Source organism: Piliocolobus tephrosceles, chromosome 8, assembly GCF_002776525.5.
Source record: "Piliocolobus tephrosceles isolate RC106 chromosome 8, ASM277652v3, whole genome shotgun sequence".
NCBI lineage: Eukaryota > Metazoa > Chordata > Mammalia > Primates > Cercopithecidae > Piliocolobus > Piliocolobus tephrosceles.
The window spans coordinates 27,381,284-27,408,351 of NC_045441.1; the positions used below are offsets into that span (position 1 = coordinate 27,381,284).

General features: G+C 38.5%; 1 protein-coding gene across 1 annotated transcript in view; it reads right to left on the minus strand.

Moving 5' to 3' along the window:
• Positions 1-27,068, minus strand: part of VPS41 (VPS41 subunit of HOPS complex) — a 192,334-nt gene that overhangs the window by 25,831 nt on the left and 139,435 nt on the right. Inside the window, exons 14-23 of the mRNA XM_023226348.1 lie at positions 26,994-27,050; positions 23,463-23,524; positions 21,585-21,666; positions 19,485-19,577; positions 14,385-14,512; positions 12,558-12,702; positions 10,316-10,357; positions 10,123-10,173; positions 7,603-7,740; positions 1,026-1,080 (exon numbers count right to left, since the gene is read on the minus strand). Of these exons, the coding sequence (XP_023082116.1) occupies positions 1,026-1,080; positions 7,603-7,740; positions 10,123-10,173; positions 10,316-10,357; positions 12,558-12,702; positions 14,385-14,512; positions 19,485-19,577; positions 21,585-21,666; positions 23,463-23,524; positions 26,994-27,050 (853 nt within the window). The remainder of the gene's footprint in view (positions 1-1,025; positions 1,081-7,602; positions 7,741-10,122; positions 10,174-10,315; positions 10,358-12,557; positions 12,703-14,384; positions 14,513-19,484; positions 19,578-21,584; positions 21,667-23,462; positions 23,525-26,993; positions 27,051-27,068) is intronic.

Genomic DNA, 27,068 nt, shown 5'->3' on the forward strand with positions numbered 1-27,068 from the left:
AAAATCAGACTATATGTCCCTATCAGTCCTCTACTGCTTCTAAGACAATATGACAAAAATTTATTTCACCAAAATATTTCTTGGGGAGAACACTGTTCGCAATTAGTGAACTGATGAGCTACTTAAAATTGTGATTAGAACCCCAGGAACATGCTGAAGTAACAAAATGCAGCCCCAAAAGCACTTCTCCTAAGAAGGGAAGGTGCTACAACTGGATAATTCTGGGTTTGTGGCTGAGCATCCATGCATGTGCATACACATAAATGGGAATAGAGGATTTGGATTATTTTTCAATAGAGGCAAAGAGGCCAATGAGGATGAGTGTTGTATCAGGGAAAGGTGTAAAGCGGACAAACCCTACTGAGGTCAGCAGGGAAGTGACAATGGAGAAACACCAGATAAGAATGTTATGTTATATGCCACATTATGCAATCCTCAGTACAACCCACATTGCTGTCATGCTCGTGGCTCATTTTGGAAGAATGTGAAAAGATGACAAGTTTTCTTTCTTGGTATGCATGGTACAAAAACTGTGACTCATGTGGAGGTAGGAGCCAGAAGACCAGGAACACTGACACCTAGATCATATTAAAAAGCTCTCCTCTTTCTCCAAAACTACGGTATTCAATTGCATTTCCTCCAGTTATTTAGGGTGTGATTTCTAAAAGTGATTATTTATTTTCTACCAATATGATGGTAATACACGCTGATTATAATTTTTTTAAAAATGAAAAAACTTGTCAACTCATTTACAATTTATTTTAATCTATGTTGTGAAGTATAAACTGATAAATTTTTATATGTTGATTATAAATTACCAATATATTATTTCAACATTTATTAAACAACTCTTCCTTCTTTACTGTGCTGTGAAGTCTGTTTTCATATATTAAGTTATTGTACAAAATAGGCTCAAATTCTGTGTTACATTGGTCTAAAACCTATGTCCTTTCTTAGACAATTTACTTCATGTTGTCATCCCATTTCTTAGTTTATGGCGACCAAAATGAACAAAAGCTACTTACTCAGAAGATAGACTGTCTCTTCTACAAAGTTTCTCTGTTGACAGATCTCAAGAGCCTTCAATTAAAGCAGGGTAAAAATGTTACTATAGGCTACCAAATAAGAACAAATAGTAATAAAGTCATTTAAACTTACACTTGAAAGAATTTTTCCACAGCTTTTCTTTAAAAATAAAACAAAGCAAACAAATAAGGAACACATCTCCCTAGACTGGCTGCACTCGGTCACCTCTCAGAGGTACTGGACTCTACACAATTCAATTTAAAACAAATTTGAAGCTACTCAGAACATTTCATGAGCAAGAGTAGAAAACAGGACACCAAATGAAAAGAAAGGGCCTTGCCCACTAAGCTTTCTCTCTTTACACTACTTTAGGTTTCTTTACAGCACTGCTTCCTTCCAAATCTGTAGTCATTTCTTTAAGCTCCGTTTACCTCCATTAAGATGTAATGAATGTTGTTCATGGTTGAACTTTCCCAGTATTGTGCATACCATATGCTCAGAAAATATGATTTATGCTGCATGAACGAATGAATGAATGAATGAATTTACTATGAATATTTGTACTGCCGGAACACAGGGGCTGAAAGAGAACTCTGCTCAAGGATCTGTCAAAGGTGAGAAGGAAAAAAATACTTTTGATGATCAAGGATCCAAAAAGGAGCAACTATGCAGATGAGAGCATTTCCATTAGTGTTAAAAAAAAAAAAAAAAAAAAAGGCCTACTACATATTGATAAATTACTTACTGATTCTAAATTAATCAGGAAACATTTACTATATGCTCTGTGCTGGTTGCTAGAGGGTCAGGTTAGACAGAGATGGAAAGATGACAATAATAAAAATGTTAGTGATGATTACAGGTAAGAGGACAACAAAGAAGAGAATAAAGGAGGAGGCTCAGTAGGAGCATTAGCAGCATGAGTCCACTCCTGGGAGCTCAGGGTCCAGGAAGTGACAAGAGATGTGACAACGCATTATTCCACAATTAGAGTAACATGAACAAAGGGCCATGTGTACAGAGGAGGGACACTGAAACTGTGTGGTCCTCTTGTGAGAAGCTTCAAGGGGAAGTGGCATCTGAACTGGATGCAGTATGATGAATGAGTGCAGCTGGGAAACCTTATCTCACACCCTGCATACAAAACCTTCTATTGCGTTGCTCCACTCAGACTTAAAGCTGAGAATCTCTACCACGACTTACAAGGCATCTACAACCTAGCCCTGAATTCCTGTGCAGCTTCACCTCCCTCTGCTCATCTCTCCATTGTGTCCCCTTGCTTGAAATGCTTCCCTTACCCCCAGTTCTCCACTACTGGATGGCACTACCTTATGTCATGAGGTCAAGGTCACCCAAGGTGGACGAACAAGAGGAAGGAGCCCTGGTCTCTGACCCTGCGGCATGCTGCCCTCAGCAGGGCCACTCAACCAACACTTACACGTGAAAGAAAAAGAAACTGTTGCTCTGTTAAGCCACTGTTATTTTGGGATTTTTTATCACTCGCAGTTGAATCTAATCCCTAGCTAATACCGAAAAAATCTTCCTTTATTTTGATTAAAAACATGGTTTACCTATTCCTATATGGTCTTGCCTGTCAATCATCATTGTAAATGATGAAACTTTCTTACCAACTCTTCACTCTCCTGCAGCGATACTACTGCAGAGACAAAAAAACATAGGTAAGAAGTTAAATAATAAAGCAAAACAGAGCAAAAACATCAGAGGACATGGGATTCAAACAAAAAATAACTGAGAAGTCAACTGAGTGCCTAGATTTGTTCTGGGTGTTAAGATACAGAGAGTTTATAGTTGAGTGGGACTGCCATTCACAGATAAACAGAATACTGTAATACAACGGAATAAGGAGAATGTTTAGAGAAAGTCTGAATAATGGTAAGTACTTATGCTGCTTAAAATAATTTATTATTAAAGAGTATCCATGAATCAGTTCTGTACTTGGAAATTCACTTACACACTTTAAAATACCATTCAAGATTTCAAACTGAGCCATTACCCATTTTCTTCTGCACATGAGAATGTTAAGAACATGCTAGCCTCAAACCACAAAGAGTTTGCAGTTTGGAGCCTCATCTGAGTTATCCAAGACAGCAGCCACTTGCTCTATGTGTCTATTTAAGTTTAAATTGATTAAAACTAAATTAAACTAAAATTCCATTTCTTGGTAGCACCAGCCAGATCTCAAATACTCAATTGTGACATGTGGTTGGTGGTTACTCTGTTGGACAGAGTGGATTATAAAACATTTCCATTGCTGTAGAATATGCCATAGAATAGCAAGGCTATGAGATCCTGTATATACTATCAAAAAGGAAGTCATGTGGGAAGAAATGTCTGAAGGCAAGTTGAAGTTAGGAATGACATGGAATACAAGCAGATGAGTTTCACCAAGTTCAAAGATAATTTGAGTCTCTGAAATTTCAATTTCACATAATTTTAGATGTTTTATGACGCGTTTCTAACAGCATCTTAAATTATCCTCTTCTCACAAATGAGATTTAGAGATTTAGAAATCTCTAGAAATTTTGAGTAAAGTATAAAAAGAAAGCATTTAGATTCTTGAATGTTCCTGGACCATGGTGCTCCCTCTAGAGGAGAGAGTAGGGAAACTAAGATTTTTAAAGCAGACACACAACACAAGCACACACACAAACATACACACACGGAGAATGTAGTGAAAATAAAAGTGAAAAGTCAGAATAATAATAGAACTTGAGTAAAAAATGATGCAAAAATAGTATTTTAATTCTCCTCTTTCTAATTTAGTATGAAGGTAAAGAATCAAGTTAGAAAACTTAGGGTAACTAATAAGAACCTCATCAAATGTAAATTAAATAATTACTTCTACCTATCCTTGATCTTGTCATCTTTTATCCAATCTTCTCTTTAAATTTCTTTAATGAAAATCTGCAAACTTGGCATCTCTCAGCTTTATTTTTCCAAATTCAGAAATACTGCCACCTTGTGAATACTATTAGATATGAAAGCGATCACAAATTTGGGTATAAATCTGCCAAACTATAAAACTGATAATCTGCTTTTAACCACTCTAGGCACAAGCAAATCAGATTTGCAAAATGAAAACCAGGGCCTGATGACCACATCTGTAAATTACAGAAGGACAGTTTAAGAGTTTAAAAAAAATCTTTCATGATTCTTGCAACACTAGGAAATACCTTAGTGATTGTTACTATTTCAATTAACTTTTTAAACCTGAAAATGATTCCCCAACATAGTGGAAAAAAATACAGAGCCTAAAGTTAAGTGATCCAGGTTCTAAGTCTTGGTCCCTCAACTTATTAGCTCTAGACTTTAGGCTTGTTTCCAGCTCCCTAAGACTTAGCTTGTCATGTATAAAAGGACTCTACCCACCTAACCGCACTTTCGTACAGATTCAATGAAACAATATACATGAAGGCACAGCATACATTATAAAGCACAAAAGAAATACAAATAATTTTTATTATCTTTAAAAATTGCTGTAGATGTTATAAATTCCTACACACTCTGTATTTCCTTTAGAACAATTTCATAAAAGTTTATGATTAATTTTTTAATTTCAGAGTCGTGGTGATTTTAAATCCTGAATCCCGGCCTTTGATAACCATAACTAGGGCTTTTGATGTGATGTCAGGATCTTTCCAAAGTTTTGGGCCAAATACTATTGATTGTGGGATTTCAATCAATTCAAAATAAGGTTGACGTAGATTCTTGAAGATTTCAATCAGTTGCCAATCTGAAATTACCTCCTTTCAACAATTAGCCAATCCCCAGCAAAGGCAGACAACCAATTAGAAAGACATAGTGTTATTCCGCCAGAGGTAAATTATAAACAACAGTGGATCAATAGGTTCTGAATATGCCTTTGAATGCTTAAACACTTCTCATTTAAAGTAGAAACAAAGAACAAAAAATCCTCTTGTACCAATAGGACTCAACAATCTCTAAATTCTAAGGAAGCAGACAGAAATTTCTTTGGGGAAAGGGAGGCATTCTAATTTTAAAGTTCTCAATTTCAGATTCAGGAGAAAAAGAGACCACATTTTCTATGAGTCGTTCTTTACACAAAACAGGCAGACATGTATTCCGTGCCCTTTACTAGCATGCCTGGGATGCATTTAATTGGAGAAATTCACTTTGTCATTCACAAATTGGTACATATGATAGCTTTTTCATGTCACATGTAAACATAAAAGGGATTTGTTTCTAAGATGACTGAGTATATACAGAATTCTTTCTTATTATTCTTTCTTATTTATTTAAAGAGAGTTTTGCTTTCTCAACTAGGCTGGAGTGTACTGGTGTAATCACAGCTTACTATAAACTCAAAACTCCCGGGCTCAAGACATTCTCCTCCCTCAGCTTCCTGATCAGATACTAATACTAACATGTACCACTACACTGGACTAAAGTTTTTATTTTTGTAGAGACAGGGTCTTGCTATGTTCACCAGGCTGGTCTCAAACTCCTGGCCTGAAGCTATTTTCTCACCTCAGCTTCCCAAAGTGCTGGGATTACAGGTGTGGGCTACTACACCCAACCAGAACTTATTTTTAAGGAAAAAGGATAAGAATCTTGAGTTAGTAATACTGTCATGAACCTCTCCTTTAAGACAGCTTTGGCTACCTGATAGGGTAGAGTGCTATGTTTTCTACAAATATACAGATTTCCCACAATAGATCCTGACAAAGAGATAATCTCTTATGAAAAAGTCTCAATAACCTGAAACACAAAAACCCATTGAGGGAGTCCTAAAAATATGGATTACTACTTGATTATCTCGTAATGGTCTGTTTCCACCATTACCACCTCTAATCCATGCTCAAAATTCTCTTTCAGTGGGACACATGAGACAAGTTTTTAAAAACAACTGTGTTTAAAACATAATTGGTTTTACTATGCTTGTGCTGAGTTCTTTTACATTCAATATGGTGTTTTCAGTGGCCCAGAGAGAAAAATTCTACAAGGTCTACACACATGCTCTAAGCAGGCCATATATGTAGGAAGCATCACGTGCAGGTCTGCAACGTTCTGCTGCTCCCTACTGGGTGGAACAAGGCGTCTTCCACTGAGTGCTACTAGACCCAAAAACTTTAAACCAGGTGGGCATAAAGTGTGTGAGCAATATAAAGATACTGGAACCTGGGTGGTGCCTCTGCACCTTGTGCTTAGGGAATGAGAATGGTTGTTAATCACCCACATGTGACCTCTCTGTCTCAGAGGTCAACTGGAGACTTCAGGAGACTGCCACATCCTCTCTGCAAATATACGATGTTTTCTTGAAAAGTGAGAAACAAATGAAGGAACACTGTTTAAAGAATACAATTCTCACTCTATCGCCAGATTATAAAGGCCTATGGTGAGAGAAGAGGGTAATATCTGTTTATTTATTTTTAGAGTAAGATAATGAATTTCTAAATTAAGTCCTCAGAAAATGTCTTAGGGCCACAAATATAAAATACTAAAGTTGTTTTATAAGTTAACAGGCAGGCAAGATTTTTTTTCATTAATTGTAGACTTTAAAAATCCATTGAGCTAAAACTGGTTCACAGTAACTCCAATGCATTTAATCATCACGGGCTAAAGAAGCAAACATGGAAGTTGTAAGTACATAAACTGTGTTATCATCCAGCTTCTTTGCACATATCCCGTATGGGTCAAATATGTCTTTTTTTTTTTATTTTGGTGGTCCACACAACGAACTTTTAAAAAGTATCTAGCCATCCAACTTTAGTCAGACATTTGTAGATGTTACTGATAGATGGTATCGAGAACCGCGGGACATAATACTGTTGCCTTTAAGGCTGCCCAGTTGTTAGCACATATATAGTTAAGTACTTCAGTTTATTTTGAAACAGCAGTCTCATAAAACTTACTAGTCCTTATTTAGCCCTAACTAGGACCTTGCATGTATTTAATTTATTCATTCATTCTCTCACTCATGATGAAACACACACTTAGTAAATGTCTAATGTGGGGTGGGTACTAAATTTACCAAAACGAGTAAGACAAATTCCTTGTCTTTGAAGAATTTACAGGAGAGAGAGACTAGTAAGTAGATAATTACAGTGGAATGTAGGAGAAATATAGAAAAACACAGGATAGACACTTAAAGAAGACAGGATGCAGGACCTAAGCTATGACCTTGGTTTATCAAACCTGATTCCTGACTGGAGCAACTGCAACTGGCTTAGGACAGTCTGTGTCTCCCTGCCAGGCTCTGACTCTGAGGTGTCACTCTGACCCTGGGAGATGGACTGAGACTCCTAATATATCATTTTTGCTTGATGGTTGATTACGTCCTAGGCCCTAGATTAAACTGTTCTTCTTCCAATTAAACCTGTCACAGAAACGCTTCAGCTCTTCACCAAAGTCTAATCCAATGAGACCTCCTTTTCTTGACAGAAAGTCCCAGCAAAAACCTACTTCTTTGAGAGCAACAGTCTTCCCCTTGGACAGGGATGGATGAGCAGAGACAGGAAGAGAAGAAAGACAAACAACTTACCATCAATGACAACCTCTTCATCCAAAGTGTACAAGTCAGGGATGTCTGTGCCTTACCTTTTCAAGTGGGCAATGGGTACTGTCTCGGAGAAAGGGAAGTAAGTTTGGTCGATCATATTCAGCATAAAGACTGATCTGTTTTTCATGGTAACGCTGCCCCTTATGGTGGTCTCTCTTGAAAAGCTTATGCAAATACTAAAAGGAACAAAAGATAAGCCATGACCCACTAAAATAAGAAAAGCAATACCTGCCTAACATTGCTATTTTTAGCTCTAAACAGCTGCCATGGAGAGGTTGGGGGAGAAGCACTCTTCAGGGAAAACCACTAGGTGATGGAGAAGCGGAAAGGAAAACACTTTGGGAGAGCAAAGAATTCTGATACTTTTTCTAGAAGGGCCCAAAAATCTGACTCTGCCATGTACCAACTGTGACCTTAGGCAAGTCACTAATCTCTCTGAGACTCAGTTTATCTACAAAAATTTTATTGGGTTACTGTGACGATTAAAAGAGTTGTCACTACAAAATCACTCAGAACCAATGAACTTAGCACACACCAAGCACTACAGAAACGTTAATGACAGCAATTGTCAATATCTTCACTGCCATCTGCTTTGGCTCAGAAGTAAAAAGATGAGTGGTCTTCTCAGATCATAAAAATTATTTTATATAAAAGAGGGCAGAGTCCTAGGACAAACGTGTGTTCTTAAAAACTCATGTAGCGGGCACTAAACTCATTCCCATACATTCTGCATCTCCTCGTTGCTGAGTCTTCAAATGAAATGCTGCCTAAACTGGTAACATCAAAAACAAAAATACAAAGTAAAAATCAAGAAGAATGCAGGTGTTCTGAAACAGTTTTCAAAACTGATTCCTTACCCTAGCTGTCTGAAAAAAAGTTAATCGACTTCAGAGGAAATCAGTAATTCACTTTCTCCTCACAGGCAAGATTAAGTCTATCAATACAGTCCTCAGAAGTAAGAAAACAATTCAATGTTTACCGAATATTAAATGTAAACAAAAACCCCACAATCTACTGAAGACAGGAAGACTTCATCACCAATCCCACAATGTGCATTAAACCTTGGGTGGCTGTTTCCAAGCCGATTGGTTTATAACAGACACAGAGCACCAGCCCACCCTGCAGCTGAGACTGTAAACGCGCTGATGTTTGTCATCACTGTTGCATCTGGTCACAATGAGGCCTAACCATGGACACATGCACTTTAAGAAACCAATCCTCAGGCTTCCTGTTCACCTCTTCCTAAGGCAAAACGGAGCGGTACAAGCAGTAGACTGAACTCAAGTGCCAGGCCGAGGTCTAATGAGCACCACCGCCAGTCCACTGGCACTGGGGTCAGTGTGTGAGCGGGGAAACGTGGTGCTGTTTCCCAGAGTGCAAACAGGACAGGGAGGCTCTGTCACATGAATGCTGAGTCAAATTTATAGAGACAAGACATTGCCTGGCAGGGAAGATGAGCCATGTTACTGTGGGCTGTGCCACTACTTCACCATTGCACTGATTACACTGTCACACAGATAGCTACTGCCCGTAATCCTGTCTTGTGGCTTAAGTAGGTCAGAAATCACTGCTTCATAAATGAATTCCCAAGGTGGCTAGCAGTGTGGAGCCTTGCTTGGAGAAGCAGATAATCTTGAGATTTCTAATCATGAACAATGCAGCAATAGCATCTGAGCAAAAGAGAAATGCCTCTCATTCCCTTCCTGCAGTCTTCAAAAGCTTCAAAGCAGAAAATTGACTTTTGAAAAAAATGCTCTATTCCCTAAGCCTCTTCTTAGGGCACAATGAGACGGGCAGAGACACAAGTGCACTTATTGTATCTGATACCCATAGTCCTACTGATAGTCCCACAGTCCTTATGTCTGCTGAGGTTTTCTCTTGTATAAGTTTTAAAGGACTTATAAAACAACTATTCCTGCTTTACTCTCATGATGATGCAATGCAGAGAATCAAAGTAGCCCCCCAAAGAAATTTAGAATAACAGGCCTTAATTGCACAACCACCAGTAGCACACAAGAAAAATGGAATTAGCTATTGTCATGGTGAGGGACAAAAGAGGCTCTGCCCTTTTATTACCCTGTGGTCCTGGATATGGAATGGTTGTCTGACATTTCCTTAGCAGGAGAACTTGGTTTACAGTATCAGCAGTGCCATACTGGCCTTTACTGTGATGTACGCCATGGTTATATTTAATGGCAGCTACAGATGGAGAGTGCTTACTCCTAGACACAGCGTAACACAAAAACATTCATTATAGTTAAACATATAGCTATGTTATATATATTTATATTATAGTAATATAGTAGATTGGTGACTTTTTTCCATCACAATTCAATTGTGGGTCAAAATTCAAGTGCCTGATCTACAATTAATCCCTGACCTTGAATTCACAGCATATGCTGCATTTTGGTAATTACAGAACATTGTTTGTGGTGAAACCTCCAACTGGAATATCAACCTCCTTGAATTCACTCCAGTATCCTCCTCGCACCATTACTGAAAGGTGATTCACTCACTGGTCAATCAAAAGGGCAATAGGAGGAGACTGCCGTGCTCACCACATGCTGCAGCTCTGGTCTGTCTTCCAATTCTTCCACGACCTTTTTAATCTAGATAAAAAAGAAAAGTTTCAAGGTGGAGTTATGAGGATAGAAAGACAGCTGCAAAATTATCTGATAAACTCTCTTCTTCACAGTTATAGGAGTCCCAGACGTTCATCTGGTAACACATATAAAAACAAAGGACACTCACTGAAATTTTATCTTCATTGTCCAAAAGCATGTCAACAGCTTTCTGAAACATATAAAAAAAAGCCACAGTCAATGAAATCCATTATTTAAGAAGAGAAGACTAAACACAATGCAGTGTAGTTACCACCGTTCACAGGTGGAGGGCTTATTTTGTATACTAAAAGAGGTCCTTAGCTTTACAATGGCCCTTATGGAAAATGATATTTGTGAAGAAATGCATTTTCAAATGCATCTCAATCTGAAGTCTATGTGTTTTGCATACTACTAAAATGGTGCTTTGCTATAATTTACCAAATACAAAACATCTTGACTGCCTATATCCTAGTCCCCCACCCTCAATGTCTTGGATACTTTCACAGCTTCTCATGAGACTCTCAGTAGTTATGGAGAGCATCTCTTTACCAGTATATCAAGAAAATGAGCTTTTCTTCTGGTTACTTGAACCTTGACCTAGTCTCCCTATGAGACTCCACAGACAGAAGGAGCTGGCTTTATGAGGAGAAGGGAATATAAGAGCCAGAAAGAGAATGAGATACTTGAAGTTTCATAATGACATAAAGCTTTCGAACGTTCAGAATTTACTTTAGCCACTTTTATCATTCGGGAAACACAAATTAGACAGTTTATGTCAAGAGGAAGAGGGAAAACAGCACACTAGACTGAGCCTCACACAGAACACCTGGGCCTTGTTCCGGACTCTGCTGCTACTTAGCTGTCTGCTCCAAATGTTACTTTTGTTCTCTGAAATACGAGGGTGTTGGAGTAGATTACTCCTAAGGTCTCCTCTAACCAGAAGACTGATTCCTTACATCTGGATCACATTCTGGAATAGCAATTAGTTTCAGCTCATTCATCTTTTTTCCACAGCTACATATGCAAAACGAAGCTCTGGAGAACAATGGAGGGGGGTGCATGAGGGGAGACTAGATATGAGGAAAATGTAATTAATTTTTACATAAGCATCTCATCCTCTGCTAGACAAGCAGAGCCTCTCTACCTGAACTTCCTTGGAGCTACATAATTCTTTGCAAATCTGTAGTCCCTAAAGACTTGACTCAGTATTTTAAAAAGGGCTAAAACATCTTTGAGAAAAAAAGATAGATCTAGCTTCTATCTAAATTAAGTTGGTGGAGATTAACATAGCACACAATATCTCTAAATACAGTACAATATAACTGAAAAATGCATTAATCCTTTTGGAGCCTTTAGGGTTCTACTTTTAGGTTTATCTAAAATTTCAATTTTTTGAATAAGAACACTGTTTATAAACCTCATTATTTCTGTCATGAGCAATTGTAATTAGATTTTTTTTTTTTTGAAACGGAGTCTTGCTCTGTCGTCCAGACTGGAGTGTGGTAGAGCAATCTCGGCTCATTGCAAGCTCCGCCTTCTGGGTTCACATCATTCTCCTGCCTCAGCCTCCCGAGTAGCTGGGACTACAGGCGCCTGCCACCATGCCCGGCTAATTTTTTGTGTTTTTAGTAGAGACAGGGTTTCACTGCATTAGCCAGGATGGTCTCGATCTCTTGGCCTCGTGATCCGCCCGCCTCGGTCTCCCAAAGTGCTGGGATTACAGGCGTGAGCCACCGCACCCGACCGTAATTAGATTTCTTTTACACACACACACACACACACACACACACACACACAGAGCTTGCATCACTTTGCAAGAGCCAATGTGCACTGTGGCTGGGTCCACTCATTAGGTTGCTTAAATTTGTTATTAGGTTATTCAAATTTGTCACACAATAAAATAACATATTCCATATGTCCTGGACATGAGCATCAACTCAAACCAGGGGAAATCCCACATGGTGGATACGTGAACATCAAGAAATAAAATAGTAATAAGTGGGTCAAGACAGAAGTTCACTTTAAATTTTTAAATTCTGGAACACAGGTTAGGAGGGATAAATGAGTCAAAGTATATACCTGGTTTGTTTCTATCAATTATACGAATTGTTTTAGCAAGAAATTACTTTATATGCGCACACACACAACTTTAAAAGTTCTCTATCAAATCTGAATTGCTTTCACGGAATAACCACATTAAGAAAAGGATTCCTGAATGCCAAACAACTAAAATAACAACATCTAGTGAGGGTCAGAGGGTTCTAAAGATTGTCAGCATACAACCAAATTATGTGATTCATTCACCAAGCCAGCATTTGGATAGATATCTAAGTATTAAATACTTGAAATAGTAAAAATAATTGAGAGTACTAAAATAAAAAGCACATTACCTCTGAATCAAAATCCATTAATAAAACAATTTTATCCTTGATAGAACTGAAAAGATTATGCTTGTGGATCAACTGAAAAACATCTTTATGTCTTAATGTTAAGTATATTTCCAGAGCATTGCCATAGTTCTTGTCATAGGTGTACCTGGTAATACAAATTTTTTACATTAATATTCATCAAGAGCTCTAATGAAAACACACACAGAGAGATCATGGTTCACATTATTAAAAATGGAAACATAGGCCGGGCGTGGTGGCTCAAGCCTGTAATCTCAGCACTTTGGGAGGCCGAGACGGGCGGATCACAAGGTCAGGAGATTGAGACCATCCTGGCGAACACGGTGAAACCCCGTCTCTACTAAAAAAATACAAAAAACTAGCCGGGCGAGGTGGCAGGCGCCTGTAGTCCCAGCCACTCGGGAGGCTGAGGCAGGAGAATGGCGTGAACCCAGGAGGCGGAGCTTGCAGTGAGCCGAGATCGTGCCACTGCACGCCAGCCTGGGCGACAGAGCGAGACTCCGCCTCAAAAAAAAAAAAAAAAAAAAAAATGGAAACACTCCTTTCGAGAGAAAAGTTAACTTTATTTAAAAAAAATTCCTTGGGATTTAACTATATATGACCAATAAGTGTTTCTTTCTCAGAACTTTGCCTCTCTTGTTGCCAAAATTTCAGAAAATTCACAATATTCAAGTAATAAAAATGGTCTTTATTGGGGGGTCTCAGCCTCAAAAGATTTACAAACATCTATATAGCAAAGAAACTAGGATCCAGGATGAAGTTCTCATTTTGGTAATAGAAACATGCGTTCCAATTCTTACAAGCAGTATTCAGCTGACAAATGGCTAATATTCCAAAAGCTGATTTTAAAGGGGCTGTGTCTAACTGAAATGTGTTTTTCCATCGAAACAATGTTTTTAACATGAAGTCCCTAAGCCAGATCTTGAGAGCTCACTGCACTGAAGCAGTACTGTTGGTCCATTACGAACAGTACTACAGATTCTAAGGGGCATCTAACAGGATAACGTTTCCAAGAGAAAATGATCAGCATTTCAACTCAGAATGCCATAAACACAACCTCCTCTGTGGAAAATCCAATACAGTCCAGAGTTCTAGGTCATTTTGGTATACCTTTCTTGGTTTTGGGCAAAAGAAGAAAAAAGGAGAGGAGTGGTCTGAGGTGATGGGCGCACTGAGGAGAGGTGGATGCAGGGATGGTCATCTTGGCTAGACCTGCAGTGTACTTCTTGTTTCCCTAGATCGAAGGTACTTGAGAGCATATCTTATCTATGTATCATAAGCACCTCGCACAAAGTCTGCATCACTGAATGTGCCCAACAAATATGAAAAATATTAACCAAGCTGCCATTTTCTGAGCCCTGACTCTGGGTCAGGGCAATGCACTTAGTCCTCTATTATGACATCTCTTTTAAAGCTTAAAATTATCCCATAAGGAATTGACAATTGAGAAATTAAATTAAGTGACTTGAAGACCCTAGAAGAGCAAAATCCAGAGCTTTGCTCATTGGGAAACTGTTATGTTTGAGTGATGCAAGTTTTAACTTGGCACCCTTTTGTTTCCTAACCACTGCCTCTCCTAAGCGCTGCACGTTAGGGTTTCTCTTCTCTGGGAACTAGATTACATTGCAATTGTACAGTTTCACATATGTCCTTCTCTCCTACTCATTTGAGGTTTATGAAGGTTTTTACTAAGAGGGAATGTAGGAAATGGTATACAATGCATCCTCTCCACTTATTTGCTAAATCTAAAGTATGAAAAACTTTTCAACATAGACTGATATGGAAAAAGAAACACTTAAGTATACTCACAATTCTGCCAGGGTTTTAAGTAAAGTCTTGTTCTGACTATCTTTCTTCAGATGATCCCGAACTGCTTGAACTATGACTGAATTGTTATACAGATCTCCAGGCCATTCTCGGATCAAAGTGGCAAAACCCTAACCAAAGGTGAAAAACAAAAAAAGAACACTCATTCAACAGAATAATAGTTGTGATATTATGAAATATACATTTGGTCCTCCTTCTGTTTCCTGGCATATAACTCTTAAAATCCTTGGAGTCTCCAAAATGATGTGTCTTCTTCTATGCTAATGAGCTGACTGGTGGCTGGCAGCCGCTAGGTAACTCCAGGGTGGTATTGGTCACAGAACAGACCAAGGCAGGATTAGAGGGTTGAAAACTGTTCAGCCCTACCCTCACCCCTGCCCCACAACCTGCAAGGAGGGGAGAGGGGCTGAAGGTTACGCCGATCACCAATGGCCAATGATTTAAATCAAACATGTCTAAGTAATGAAGCTTCCATTAAAACCCAAAAGGAGTGGCTTTGGAGAGCTCCCAAGAGCTCAACACCTGGAGGTTCCTGGAGGATGGTGCACCCAAAGAGGGCCTGGAAGCTTCATGCCTCTTCCCACATACCTTGCCCAATGCATCTAATCCATTTGGCTGTTCATCTGTATCCTTTGCAATATTCTTTATAATAAACCAGTAAATATAAGTAAAATGTTTCCCTGAGTTCTGTGAGCTGCTCTAGCAAATGAGTCAAATCTAAGGAGGTGGTAGTGGGAATGCCAGTTTATAGCTGACCAGTCAGAAGCACAGGTAACAGCCTATAACTTGTGATTGGTGCATCTGAAGTGGGGGCAGTCTTATGGGCCTGAGCCCTCAGCCTGCAGGATCTGATGCTATCTTCATGTAGATAGTGTCAGAATTGAATTGAATTAGAGGACACCCAGCTGGTGTCCACGGCAGAACTAATTGCTTTCTTAGTCTGTAGCAGAAAAAACCCACACATTTGGTCACAGAAGTGTTGTGTTGTGAGAGTACAGCATGAGAAACTGAGTTTGGTTTCTCCTAAATTCTTAAAACAAACCAAACAATTTAAACCATCCCTAAAAGTATTCACTTGTAGTCACATAACAGCCCAAACAATTATACAATTAAAGGTTTGTTCAAAAAACATTTCATCAATTTTCAGACTATGGGTTTGGGTGTAGTGAAGAGTTGCAGGGAATATTATTGTACAATAAATCTCCATTTAGCATTCCTGGGAGGTAGGTTGTGCCATCTACTTCGGTCCTTAGTTTCACGGAATGTACAACTAAGAAAGGTATCCTGTTCCTTCTATAAAGTCTCACTGCATGGACAAGAGTTTAGGTTGGACTTGCTCTATCCCCATTCTGGACTAACTGTAACGTTTCAATGACAGCTTTAACATCTTACAGATATTACCCAAGTCAGCTACGTTCCCCACCACCAAGAGTCCTCTAATGCACTTAGGCCTGGGCTGCTGGGTGTGACTGGTTATGCAGTTGTGCACTGTATAGCCAGCACAACTGTACGAGGCAGCCTGCTTGGGACATGGCTCCTCCCACAATGAAACTGTCCAGCACTCTATACCTTTAACAAGTCGCCAAATTGGTCCTCCTTCCACTCTGGCTTCTAATGCCAGTTTTATGTTGGAATTTGGGACTTTGGCTCAAGTCTTATCCCCTGGCTCTTATTCTGGCTATCTCTAGATCTCAAATTTTGTGGTTCCCTGATTTGATCCTGTTTTCCTCCCAGAGCTGATTCTGGGCCAGTATCTTGCTCAGTCTCTACTCCCCGATTCCTGACTTTAGCCCTCATGTTTTATAACTCAAAATATGGTGGAGCAGTTTACTTACTGATCCCTGACAACGTTTAGAACAAAAACATATCCGTAAGACAGTAAAGAGAATTTAAAATGTCCACGTTATTAAATGTGAAAGGAATATAAATTCTCAGGACCCCCAATTCACTAGGCCAAAGGGAAAGTTAAGGGAACTGAGTCATGCAAAAACTGCCTTCCTTTTGTTCCCAGAGAGCTGTCATTTCACATGCTTCTTTTATTCATGTCAAAGGTAGATCTACTGAGCAAGAGATGAATGCATAATTGACTTTTTCCCCACTTCTCTCTCTTTACATGTAAAATGTAGATTCCCTGAGCGAATCAGAGCCTCACTGCCTACTCGCCCCCATTTATTTATTTATTTATTTATTTATTTATTTATTTATTTATTTATTTTTAAAATTTCCTCCTTCTCTTCCTGCTTGCTCTTTCCCCTTTACATTTTGAAGTCCTCAACACTCTCTCTGGAAAAAGCACAGGACACAGACCCTGTTTCTTTTCCCCAAATATGTCCCTAACCTTGGCAAAATAAACCTTTAAATCAATTGAGATCTGCCTCAGTCACTTTTTGGTTTATATTAAAAAAAAGTACATTATTACTATTAAATAACTCCATTAATACTTCAATGAACTACTGTGAATTTGTTTAAATAATATTTAGAAATGAAAACAGTGTGATAGAAGTTGCTTCTGTAATGCATCAGGATTTGGTAAGAAAATCGCAGAAGAATCAGTAATACAGTTTTCATTAAAGTTCTACCCAATTTCTACCAAAGTAACCCCTGGAAGGATGGCAAGAGACCAGAACAAAAGACCACATATTTTCCATTTAGATTGCAACCTTCTTATATATTAACATGATTGATATTTTACTTCAGAAATTTGGGGAACGGATTCAATCAGAACATTAAAATGTTTGTAGAACCAAAATATTATTTCAGATCAAGTTTCTCTCTTTCTTTCCTTCCCTTTGTTTCCCTTTCCTTGTCCTTCCTTCCTTCCCTTCTTTCCTTCCTTTTCTTTCTTTTTCTCTCCCTCTTTCTTTGTCTTTCTCTCTCTCTTCCTCTCTTTTTTTTTTTTTTTTTTTTGAGGTGGAGGCTTGCTGTATCACCCAGGCTGGAGTGCAGTGGTGCGATCTTGGCTCACTGCAACCTCCACCTTCTGGGCTCAAGTGATTCTCCTGCTTCAGTCTCCCGAGTAGCTGGGACTACAGGTGCATGCCACCATGCCTAGCTAATTTTTGTATTTCTTTTTTAGTAGAGACGGGGTTTCACCATGTTGGCCAGGATGGTCTCCATCTCCTGACCTTATGATCCGCCTGCCTCAACCTCCCACAGCCTCCCAAAGTGCTGGGATTATAGGTGTGAGCTACCACACCCGGCCTTTCTTTCTTTCTTTTTGTAAGAAAGGGTCTCACTCTGTCACCCAAGCTGGAGTGCAGTAGCATCATCACAGCTCACTGCAGCCTCATCCTCTGGGCTCAAGTGATCCTCCCACCTCAACCTCCTGAATAGCTGAGAATACAGGTATATGTCACGGCACTCAGCTAATTTGTAGTTTTTTTGTAGAGACAGGTCTCACTATGTTACCCAGGCAGGTCTTGAACTCCTGGGCTCAAGCAATCCTCCCACCTTGGCCTCTCAAAGTGCTGGGATTACAGATGTAAGCCACTGCGACAGCCCTGTTTTCTTAAGACTACATAAGATAAAATAGTCTGAAAAGATTTCTACCCCAATACCAGCAGCTCACAGTAGCCTCTAGACCATTCATAACAATGCTCAGGGAAAGAAGGAAGTTTGGCCCCATTTTTTTCTTTTCACTATCATGCAAGGGCCTCATGGTGCTGCCAACTTCAAACATAAAATAAGACAAAATGACCAAACATCTTGTGTGATAAAAGCATGACGACTCCACCATAAACTGAAATAAACATCTATCATATTTCATGTCAGGCGTCTCTCTGTTTAACTGGCTTTGTGTACCCCTGAATAAATGTGCTACCCAAGAAATATTTATAAAATCTATCCTGTGGCCATTATTATTAATTAGAGGACACAGGTACTAGGGACCTGTTATGATTGAATGAGCAAAGTTATAGAAAACCTCAGTGCCTATTATAATAAGTAAAAGTCTTGAAAGTACTCATGAAACGAAATGCCATAGAAATCATCCCATTTTTAACATACTTATACATTTGTCATTAATATTAAACAAAGCTTAACTGTTTAATATAACTCTGCTGGGTTGTAAATTAATAGGCAAAGCTACAGGCATATGACTAGAAACCCCATAAAAAGAAGTCATGAAGCACCTTTACCTCCAACACTACTTCAAATCTTTTTAGGGAGAAAAAAAAAATTGAGAAGTCAATATTCCAGAGAAGTACAGTTTGTTTTTTGTAATCTGACCTTCAGTGCTCTGCTTAGCAACACAAAATTTCTCTCCACATAATATGTGATCAAAAGTGTTGTTAGGGAACACAGCTATTTGAATGATTATGTGACAATTTAATTCAAAATTAAGTATTAAGCTGAGAATAAGGGAAGGTAAAATATGAATTATTTATAAGAGCTTATGAAAATAAAAACAAATTATTTACAGCCTCCTTAACAGTACTGACCAGACAGACATCCTAAAACATTCATGAGAAAACATCTACAATCTCTAAGGTTAAGTCATGCTTGTTTCTTTCCATCTTAGTAAAAAGTGTTCCAGATAGGAAATCAACAGGATAACTTTGACGATACAGGATTTTTAAAAGTTTCATGAAAAAGTAAGAGTTCAATCATGTGCAAGAACTGTAACAGAATCATAAAAACAATACATTTTTAAAAATGCTTAAATTACATTACTTTAAAAATAGGAAAATTATAATATACTTTAGCATTTGTAAAGAAAGTTTGCACTCTTCTCCACCATTTTCACAGAACACTCATAATTCTCTTTCTTCTGGGATGATATCAAAGATGGAACAGCAGCTGCTATTGTATTTATGAAATCCACAAAACAGTACTTAGCTCTTTTTCTTTAGTTCTAGAAAGAAGGTAACTTTAAGGAATTCCTTAAAATGCACAAGGACTAAGTGTTTTCACTGTCTACATAAACGTGAGTTATCACTGGAGTTTCTCTAGCTCAGTTTCACCTGCCACATGCAAACTACAAATCTGTTTCCTTTACAGACATTGCTCCATTGTATTCCTTTCTAGATTTCCTAACACTTCCCATCGAGAACAAGTAAATATGACCATATCACAATACCATACCTCATAATCACTCTCCAAAAATTCATGTAAGATCATCTCATAGATAAGTGGTTTCAGAACTGGATCACCTCTTGGCAAATAAGGACTAATAGCCTAGGTAAGGAAAAGGAAAAAAAAAATCCTTTAAGAAATGGCAAAACAAAACTGCATTCCAATTATGCAGAAAACATAAAGTATATTTTTACTTTAAAAATGTGAGGCAATACAGTACTCTGAAAAAAATGTTCTGAAGAGTATTTAAATGAACACTACCTTCTAACAACAAATTATAATATGTTTTCAAAAGTATATACATGTATGAATGAACTTAAAAGTTGCCTTGGTTAATCTTTATCTCTCTGTTCTTCCTGATGAGTTAATAGAAATCTAAATAATAGGAGGGATAAAGTCACAGAGATGAAAAAAGTCAACTTCTTAAGTAATCGAGGAGTATAGGTAATCTATTCATCTTTCTTTCCTTCAACTGGAGTTTATCAACCTTTACCAATGCATAATCATCTTTTGAAATTAGGAAAAATACATCTTGTGTTCTTCAGATATTTTCAGTGCTGTTTTAAAAGTCCATTTCCAAATACTGTCACTATAATGCCCTACGATCCAATCATCATGCTTTATACTGGGGACAGAGAGGGTCACGATCCCCAAGGAGCTCACAAGTCCTAGAAGAAAGATATGCAGACAATTAAACAGACAATAACTGTATTGTGTGGTAAGTGTTACAACAGAAGGGTCGGCATAGTGCTGCAGCAGCAGAGGAGAACCTTGTCTACTAAAGACCTGGGTTTCTCACGAAAAAATAAGAGAGGGGCAGGATATCTGGCAGGGGGAATAGCATGAGCAAAGGCGCAGAGCCATGAACATGCATCAGTGTGCAGGGAGGTCAGAGGGGCCTAGAGATGCAACATGACATCACTGAAGGGAGATGAGGCTGGAGAGGAAGGGGAGGTAGGATCATGGGAGGAATTCCGATTTTATTCTATAGGCAGGAAGGAAGCAACAGGTACTAGGGAAGTGAGAGTCAAGACTTATTTTTGATGCAGATAACTCTGGGCTAGGGCTGCCCACAGATGTATCAGAAGGCATTTGCAATGGCTCAGGCAAGAGTGAAGGCAATGGTACCACAGGGGAAGAGAAGAGACCCGACTGGTATTGACATGATAAAACTGACAAGAAGTGGAGATTAAACAGAATGAGGAGGGGTGTAATATGTTCTAATCAAGAACAGTGGGCTTTGCGCCCTGGGGAATGGGTATATTGTGTATCATAAACACAGACTAAATGGAAAAGGACTGAATTTGGGAAGGAAATGGATTTATATTAACTTGAATTATCATTATCAGCAGTATATTCGAGGAGAAATGGCCATGACATGATATTCAAAAAAGAGGTCCGAGTTACATAGCCATTAAAGTAAACAGGGAGGCAGGACTGGATAAAGTTCTCCAGAACAGCCCAATAAATCCAATGAGAAGTGTGACATTTACAGGGCAGACAGAGGAGGAGTCACACGGTTGACAAGCTGAGTAACTGGGAATTTTTAAAGCATATTTATAACTCCAAGAGAGCATTCAAAAGGTCCACAAATACTGAACATGTTTTAAATGTTTAAAACAAACATAAGAATACTTTATTGATTGATTAGGATGTTGTGCACCAAGTTGAAAGATTTAAAAAAAGAAACATCAAAATTATTCATGAGAGCTGGGTGGTTAATTTTTTCCATCTTTCAGCATGTAAAATATTATTTGAAAAATACATTAATTATTCAGTAAATCTAAAAAAAGTCTTATGCTTTATAACCTATTGGATGAGATTCCATCTCTTTCAAAAGTCATTAAAAAGAGCATGAAAACGTCATCTAAACACAGAACTGGAAAGAGATAAGTGAACACATTGTATATGTAATATAATTTTATATATACGCATATTTTTTACACCAGGCTTATATTTTGAAACTGATCTCTAAAAGTTTGATTTTTCTTTCCATCTGAGATAATAATCAGTTCCCAATAAAGAGCTGAGTACTATTATCTTTGTTTCCATCGCAATATTAATATACTACTTGCAGAAACTGAGAGTTAAAAATAAGGCTTTGCTTACCTTAAGCTGTCCAATTTCTTTAAATTTATAAACTTCATATTCCCAGAGTGCTGCATTTTTCCCAAGAATTTTCTGGCATTTGCTGGCAGTAAAAACATCCCAGGGAGAAAGAGAGCAAAAAAAAAAAAAAAAAAAAAAACAGAGACAGAGGTTTAGAGAAATCTCTCTTCTCAGAGTTTTGATGAATTTCTATCTCAAGTACCAATGAACATAAAGGTATTACTGTTACTCATTTGGTTGCATACATAAGTTAACACAACTTATAAAAGTTAATATAAAAAGCTTATAAATAAAGATGAATCATTTTCAGAAGACTACAACTAGGGGTTTTCCCAACTATCTGCCTGTTTTAAGTTTCCCATTTATCCAGATGAGCACTGCTGGTTTCGGGGGACCTTTCTTGCCTTGAAGAAAACTCGTCATACCCCAAAGTGCCAGATCCTTTCTGAATGGCTTTAAATTATGCACTACAAAATCAGACTTCAGAAAATTAGTATCCTATCCTACTATATAACCTGGAGGACTGATTATGTATGAATGAAACCTTACTCTACATATCAAAGAAACACATTTTCTTAAATAACCTCAGGGGACCAGAAGCAGGTTTGAGGCCACTCTTTCAGGGCTGCCATTCAGTCACGCAGTGGGCACTGCCCAGTTCCAGTGGGAACCACTCACACAGACGTGCACACCACTGCATAACGTTTACGTGTTCTGCCCATCACAGACCTCTGCAACCCAGGATGCTGTGGTCTGGTCACTTCTATTTAATTGTCATCCTCTGGTTGGGAAAATTTTCTTTGAATCATAAACTGAGGCACTTTGTTCTGGACTATCTTCCAAGGATGCTTACAAAGCAAACTCCAGAGGAAAGGGAAGGTTTCTTACTGCCCAGTACAATCAAGGTAAAATGATGCCTTCTGGGACAACGGGCAGGCAGGGAGATAGGCTTTGGCCGTGTCCCCACCAAAATCTCACCTTGAATTGTAGTTAGCATTAATCCCCCCATTTCATGGGAGGGACCAGGTGAAGAAAACTGAATCATGGGGACAGTTTCCCCCATTCTGTTTTCATGATAGTGAGTTAGTTCTCCCGAGTTCTGATGGTATTACAAGGGGCTTCCTCCATCATTGGGCTCTCGTTCTTCTCCTTCCTGCCTGCGTTGTGAAGGACACGTTTGCTTCCCCTTCTGCCATGACTGTAAGTTTTCTGAGGCCTCCCTAGCCATGCTGAACTGTGAGTCAATTAAACCTCTTTCCTTTATAAATTACCCAGTATTGAGTAGGTCTTTACTAACAGCGTGAGAATGTACTAATACATGGGGTTCCTGGTCACTAGAAAAGATTCAGATACCCTAAGCTCAGGGGTCCTCTCCCGTATTACAGCCCACTGCATGGGCAGGATCTGCACGTCCACCCTCTGTTGCATTGTGGGAATTGGGGCTTGGGGACTGGGGCAAATGTTGACACTCTGGTTGACTGCTATTGTTGTAGTAGTACCTTGGCTGCTACTATTGCTCAGAGAGTCCTTTAGATCTGCCCCGGGAGTCTCTTGTGTTCTGCCAGCAACCAGGAAAATGACAAGCTAATTTGTTAGACGTAAATAGGTAAAATCTGAGACCCTTCATGGTTCTTGATACCTTTCTCATTAAATAACGAGAAAAACAATTCTCCTCTGGTAAAAATGAAATAGTTGGGAAAATAATATACCTGAAATCATTAATATTCAAAAACTGTAGTTCAAAAGTAATATTCAAAAATTACCCTTGTTAGAAAGATGTACAAAAATAAAATGTCAACTGCAAAGAATGGCTTATTTGTATTGCTAGCAATGCTCAATTCTATTTATATTAAAAATAATTGAAAATGTCATCATTACCGTGCTGCTATGTCATAGTCTCCTCTCTCCACCAGGTGATTTATATATGCCAAGCCAATATCCTAGGGAAAGTCAAATGAAGAAATGTCAAAATTTAATCAGAATAACTAAAAAGTTGAGTCTCAGTTTCTGCACACAGCACAACATTAGGATCCTATTGGCACTACTGACTAACCTGTTTATACTCTTATCTTGCTTTATGTAATTATGCTTGCTTCTTAAGCATATTCATATTTAAATGTATTTGTATTTTCATAGATTTTAGAATTCACAGGTCAGGTCATTAAAAAAAGTAAATAATGTTAGTATTTTAAAGCTTCCTAATCTGCCCCCTTTAAGAGATTTTTTTATAAAGGTGGTATTCAATATTAGAAACATGATCCAACAGTTCCACATTGTCAATGGATATAAAATTCTGTTTCCTGCGTCTTCATCTGTAGAATGCAAGCTACCTGCTTCTTCTACCCCAAGTCTGAAAAGATGGTATAAGAAAAATGAAATAATGACTATCATATTAAAGGGAAATAGGAAATATTAAAGGAAAACTGAACTCAGAAAAACCTGTGATTCAAACCCATCCGTTTACAGGAGAAGAAACTGGGCTGACAGCAGGGAAGTGACTGGCTTCAGAGTATTCATGTTTATTTGCTTATTCTACCTCTGTTCTGAAAGGATCTGGAGTGGCCAACATCACCAGAGGCATGAGAGGACAGTTTTTGCTTGAGCTCCCTATGACTAATCTTCTCATATACTATTTGCACCTAAAAGTATTTCACCAGGAGCTTAAACTCTCTCTATATAACAAAAGTTGGATTTTAATTTCTACTTTACATACAAAAAGATGCATGTGAAACACCTTCTTGTATGGCAAAAAAAAAAAAAAAAAAAAGTGGCAGCAGCCCATTCCTTCTCTGCATGTCTGGTATGAAATTACATCATGCTAAGAGAAAAAAAATCTATTCATAACTAATGTATAGGACTAATGTATAGGACATGCCCATTTCAACAGTGAAGGAAAATACCCATCATTTTTAGTTTATTAAATTATTACTTTAATAACTACTATATGAGAAATCAAGTGAAGAAAGAGTGTCTAACTTTCTTATTTTTCTGGAAACAGATCACACATAACAATTCTACACAGGATCTTTCCACCAAGGTTCAGAGAAAGAACGTCTCCTTTTCAGAGTCAATCCTTGTGACCATGCTTCTCCACTGTGGAGCTTATCCTGCACTCCTCCTCCTCCTTTTACATCAACCTTTTATGTCAACTCTATTTTACCTCTTTTCCCTCAGCATAAGCATGTTTAATTGCCTCTCTTACATAAAATACCCAAAAACTACCATCATCTCACGATGCCATAGCCCCCAGCTACAGCCTTCACCCTCTTCCCCTTCACAGCTAACCTGATAGTCTATCTTTATAATCTCCTATTCACTTTTCATTCCCTATTAACATGTTGAGAATAAATAATACACATACAGAAAATTCACTACTTTCATATTACCAAATCCAGTGTACAACTGACCAGCTGACTTCGTCTTAACCTTCTGACCTGCTTACCTCCACTACTCAAGTATTTAACTCTCTTTACCCTGGAGTTCTCTCCTCTCTCAGCTCCCATGAAATGACCTTGCTCTGGCTGTTTCAAATCTACTATGTATGCATCATCCCTTTAATGACGGCATTCCTGATGGTTCCATTCATGGTCCTCTGTTCATAACACTCACCCCGTGTGGGCTGATCCAAACTTGTGTAACACTTGTTTACTGATAATTCTCCCAAATCTATTTCTGAGTCCAAATTTCTTTCCTGGGCTCCACTACGATGTCCCACAGATGCCTGAAACTAATGTGTTTAAAACAGGACTCATCAATTCTCCCAGTCCTGCTCCTCCTTCCAAAGGGTATCTCTATCAATCAGTGAACAGCAGCACCAAACCAGAGTCCCAAGCCCAAAGCCTGGGAGTCAGTCTCGATTTTTATTCTTATTCTCTCATCCACACAGCATCAGTCACCATATCCCAAAGATTCAAATTTACTGTATCTTCCATCTATCTTCACCTCTCCAATCCTCCTGATTGTGTGTAAGTCTCACCACTTTCCACCCAGATTAGGAAGCCTCCTGATTGATCTCCATCTCAGCTGGCCCTCCTCTGGCCCCATCTCCATCAGAGAATCTTTCTAACAGGGAAATCTGATGTCTGAAAGCTTAAATTGACTTCTAGATATTCCAAGAGAGAACCAAGCTCTCAATTATGAATGGCACTTCAGGATCTGGTCTTTGCTACCTGTGTAGTAAACCCCTCAACTGCCGGGTGCAGTGGTTCATGTCTGTAATCCCAGCACTTTGTGAAGCTGAGGCAGGAGGATCACCTGAGGTCGGGAGTTTGAGACCAGTCTGACCAACATGGAGAAATCCCATATCTATTAAAAATACAAAATTAGCCGGGGGTGGTGGAGCATGCCTGTAATCCCAGCTTTTCGGGAGGCTGAGGCAAGAGAATCACTTGAACCCAGGAGGCAGAGGTTGCGGTGAGCTGAGACTGCGCCACTGCACTCCAGCCCAGGCAACAAGAGTGAAACTCCATCTCAAAAATAAAAAAAAATAAAAATAAAATAAAAGCCCTCAACTGCCCACATAACCAAGCAGGCCAAGCTGTTTCACATCTCTGCATCTTCGCATATATTAACTACTCTAAGGGCCGGAATGCACTCTGTTCCAATTCTAGAGAATCCTTGCGTATTCTCCACAATTTTGGCTGGATTTTTTTTTTTTTTTTAAGATGCTCTGGTTTTCTCTTCTCCTGTTATTCCTAAATTATTTTGCTTCTGCACTCTTTGGCAATTCAGGCTTTAGTGTGGAGTTTTACAGAGAAGTTTACAGTAGGGAAAATGTAGGCAGAAAGAATTTGTGCTGAAACCCAAATAGCCATAAAAGACTAAGCCTCCAGTTTTCACCTGTAAACAAGGGAACTAGGCTAGATGGTCTCCAAGGACCCTTCACATGTGAAAGATATGAGCTCCTCTCTGCTCTCCATCTGCACATTCGCTATCACAGTTAGCAAAGAAAGGGGCTTTCAGTCACTCTATTTTTCCTGAGTCCAAAATGTATTAAAAATGTATTTGATGTTCTAGATTAGTTTCCATAACAAAATCAACTGAGTCTGTTATTATGGAAACACCAAAGCAATGCAGTTTTATGAAACCTCTCTTTTGATAAATTTTGTGATAATGTGATTTTTATCTATGATTTAGAGAAACTTTCATACACATCTGTATTTGAAGTGTTTTTCACAGATACAGTTTCCAAATTACCTAAACTTGCCTTCTAGCAAGCGTTCAAGTCTCTTGTTTACAAGCAGAAACTGATTCGATAAAATAAAATATTTTGACCTCACAGGTTAGGGAATTAGTTTAAAATAAATTCTCAAAAGATAGGAAAAACCTGTTCTTTTCAAATTATTTTCAGTCTCACTATAACTTATTGAAAGATAAAGTTACGCTTCAAATAACAAATTGCATACTTACCAGAATCTTATGTCTTTTAATATTTTTTTGACTAATTTCAGCTGCCATCAATGCTTCCTATATTCCAAACATAAG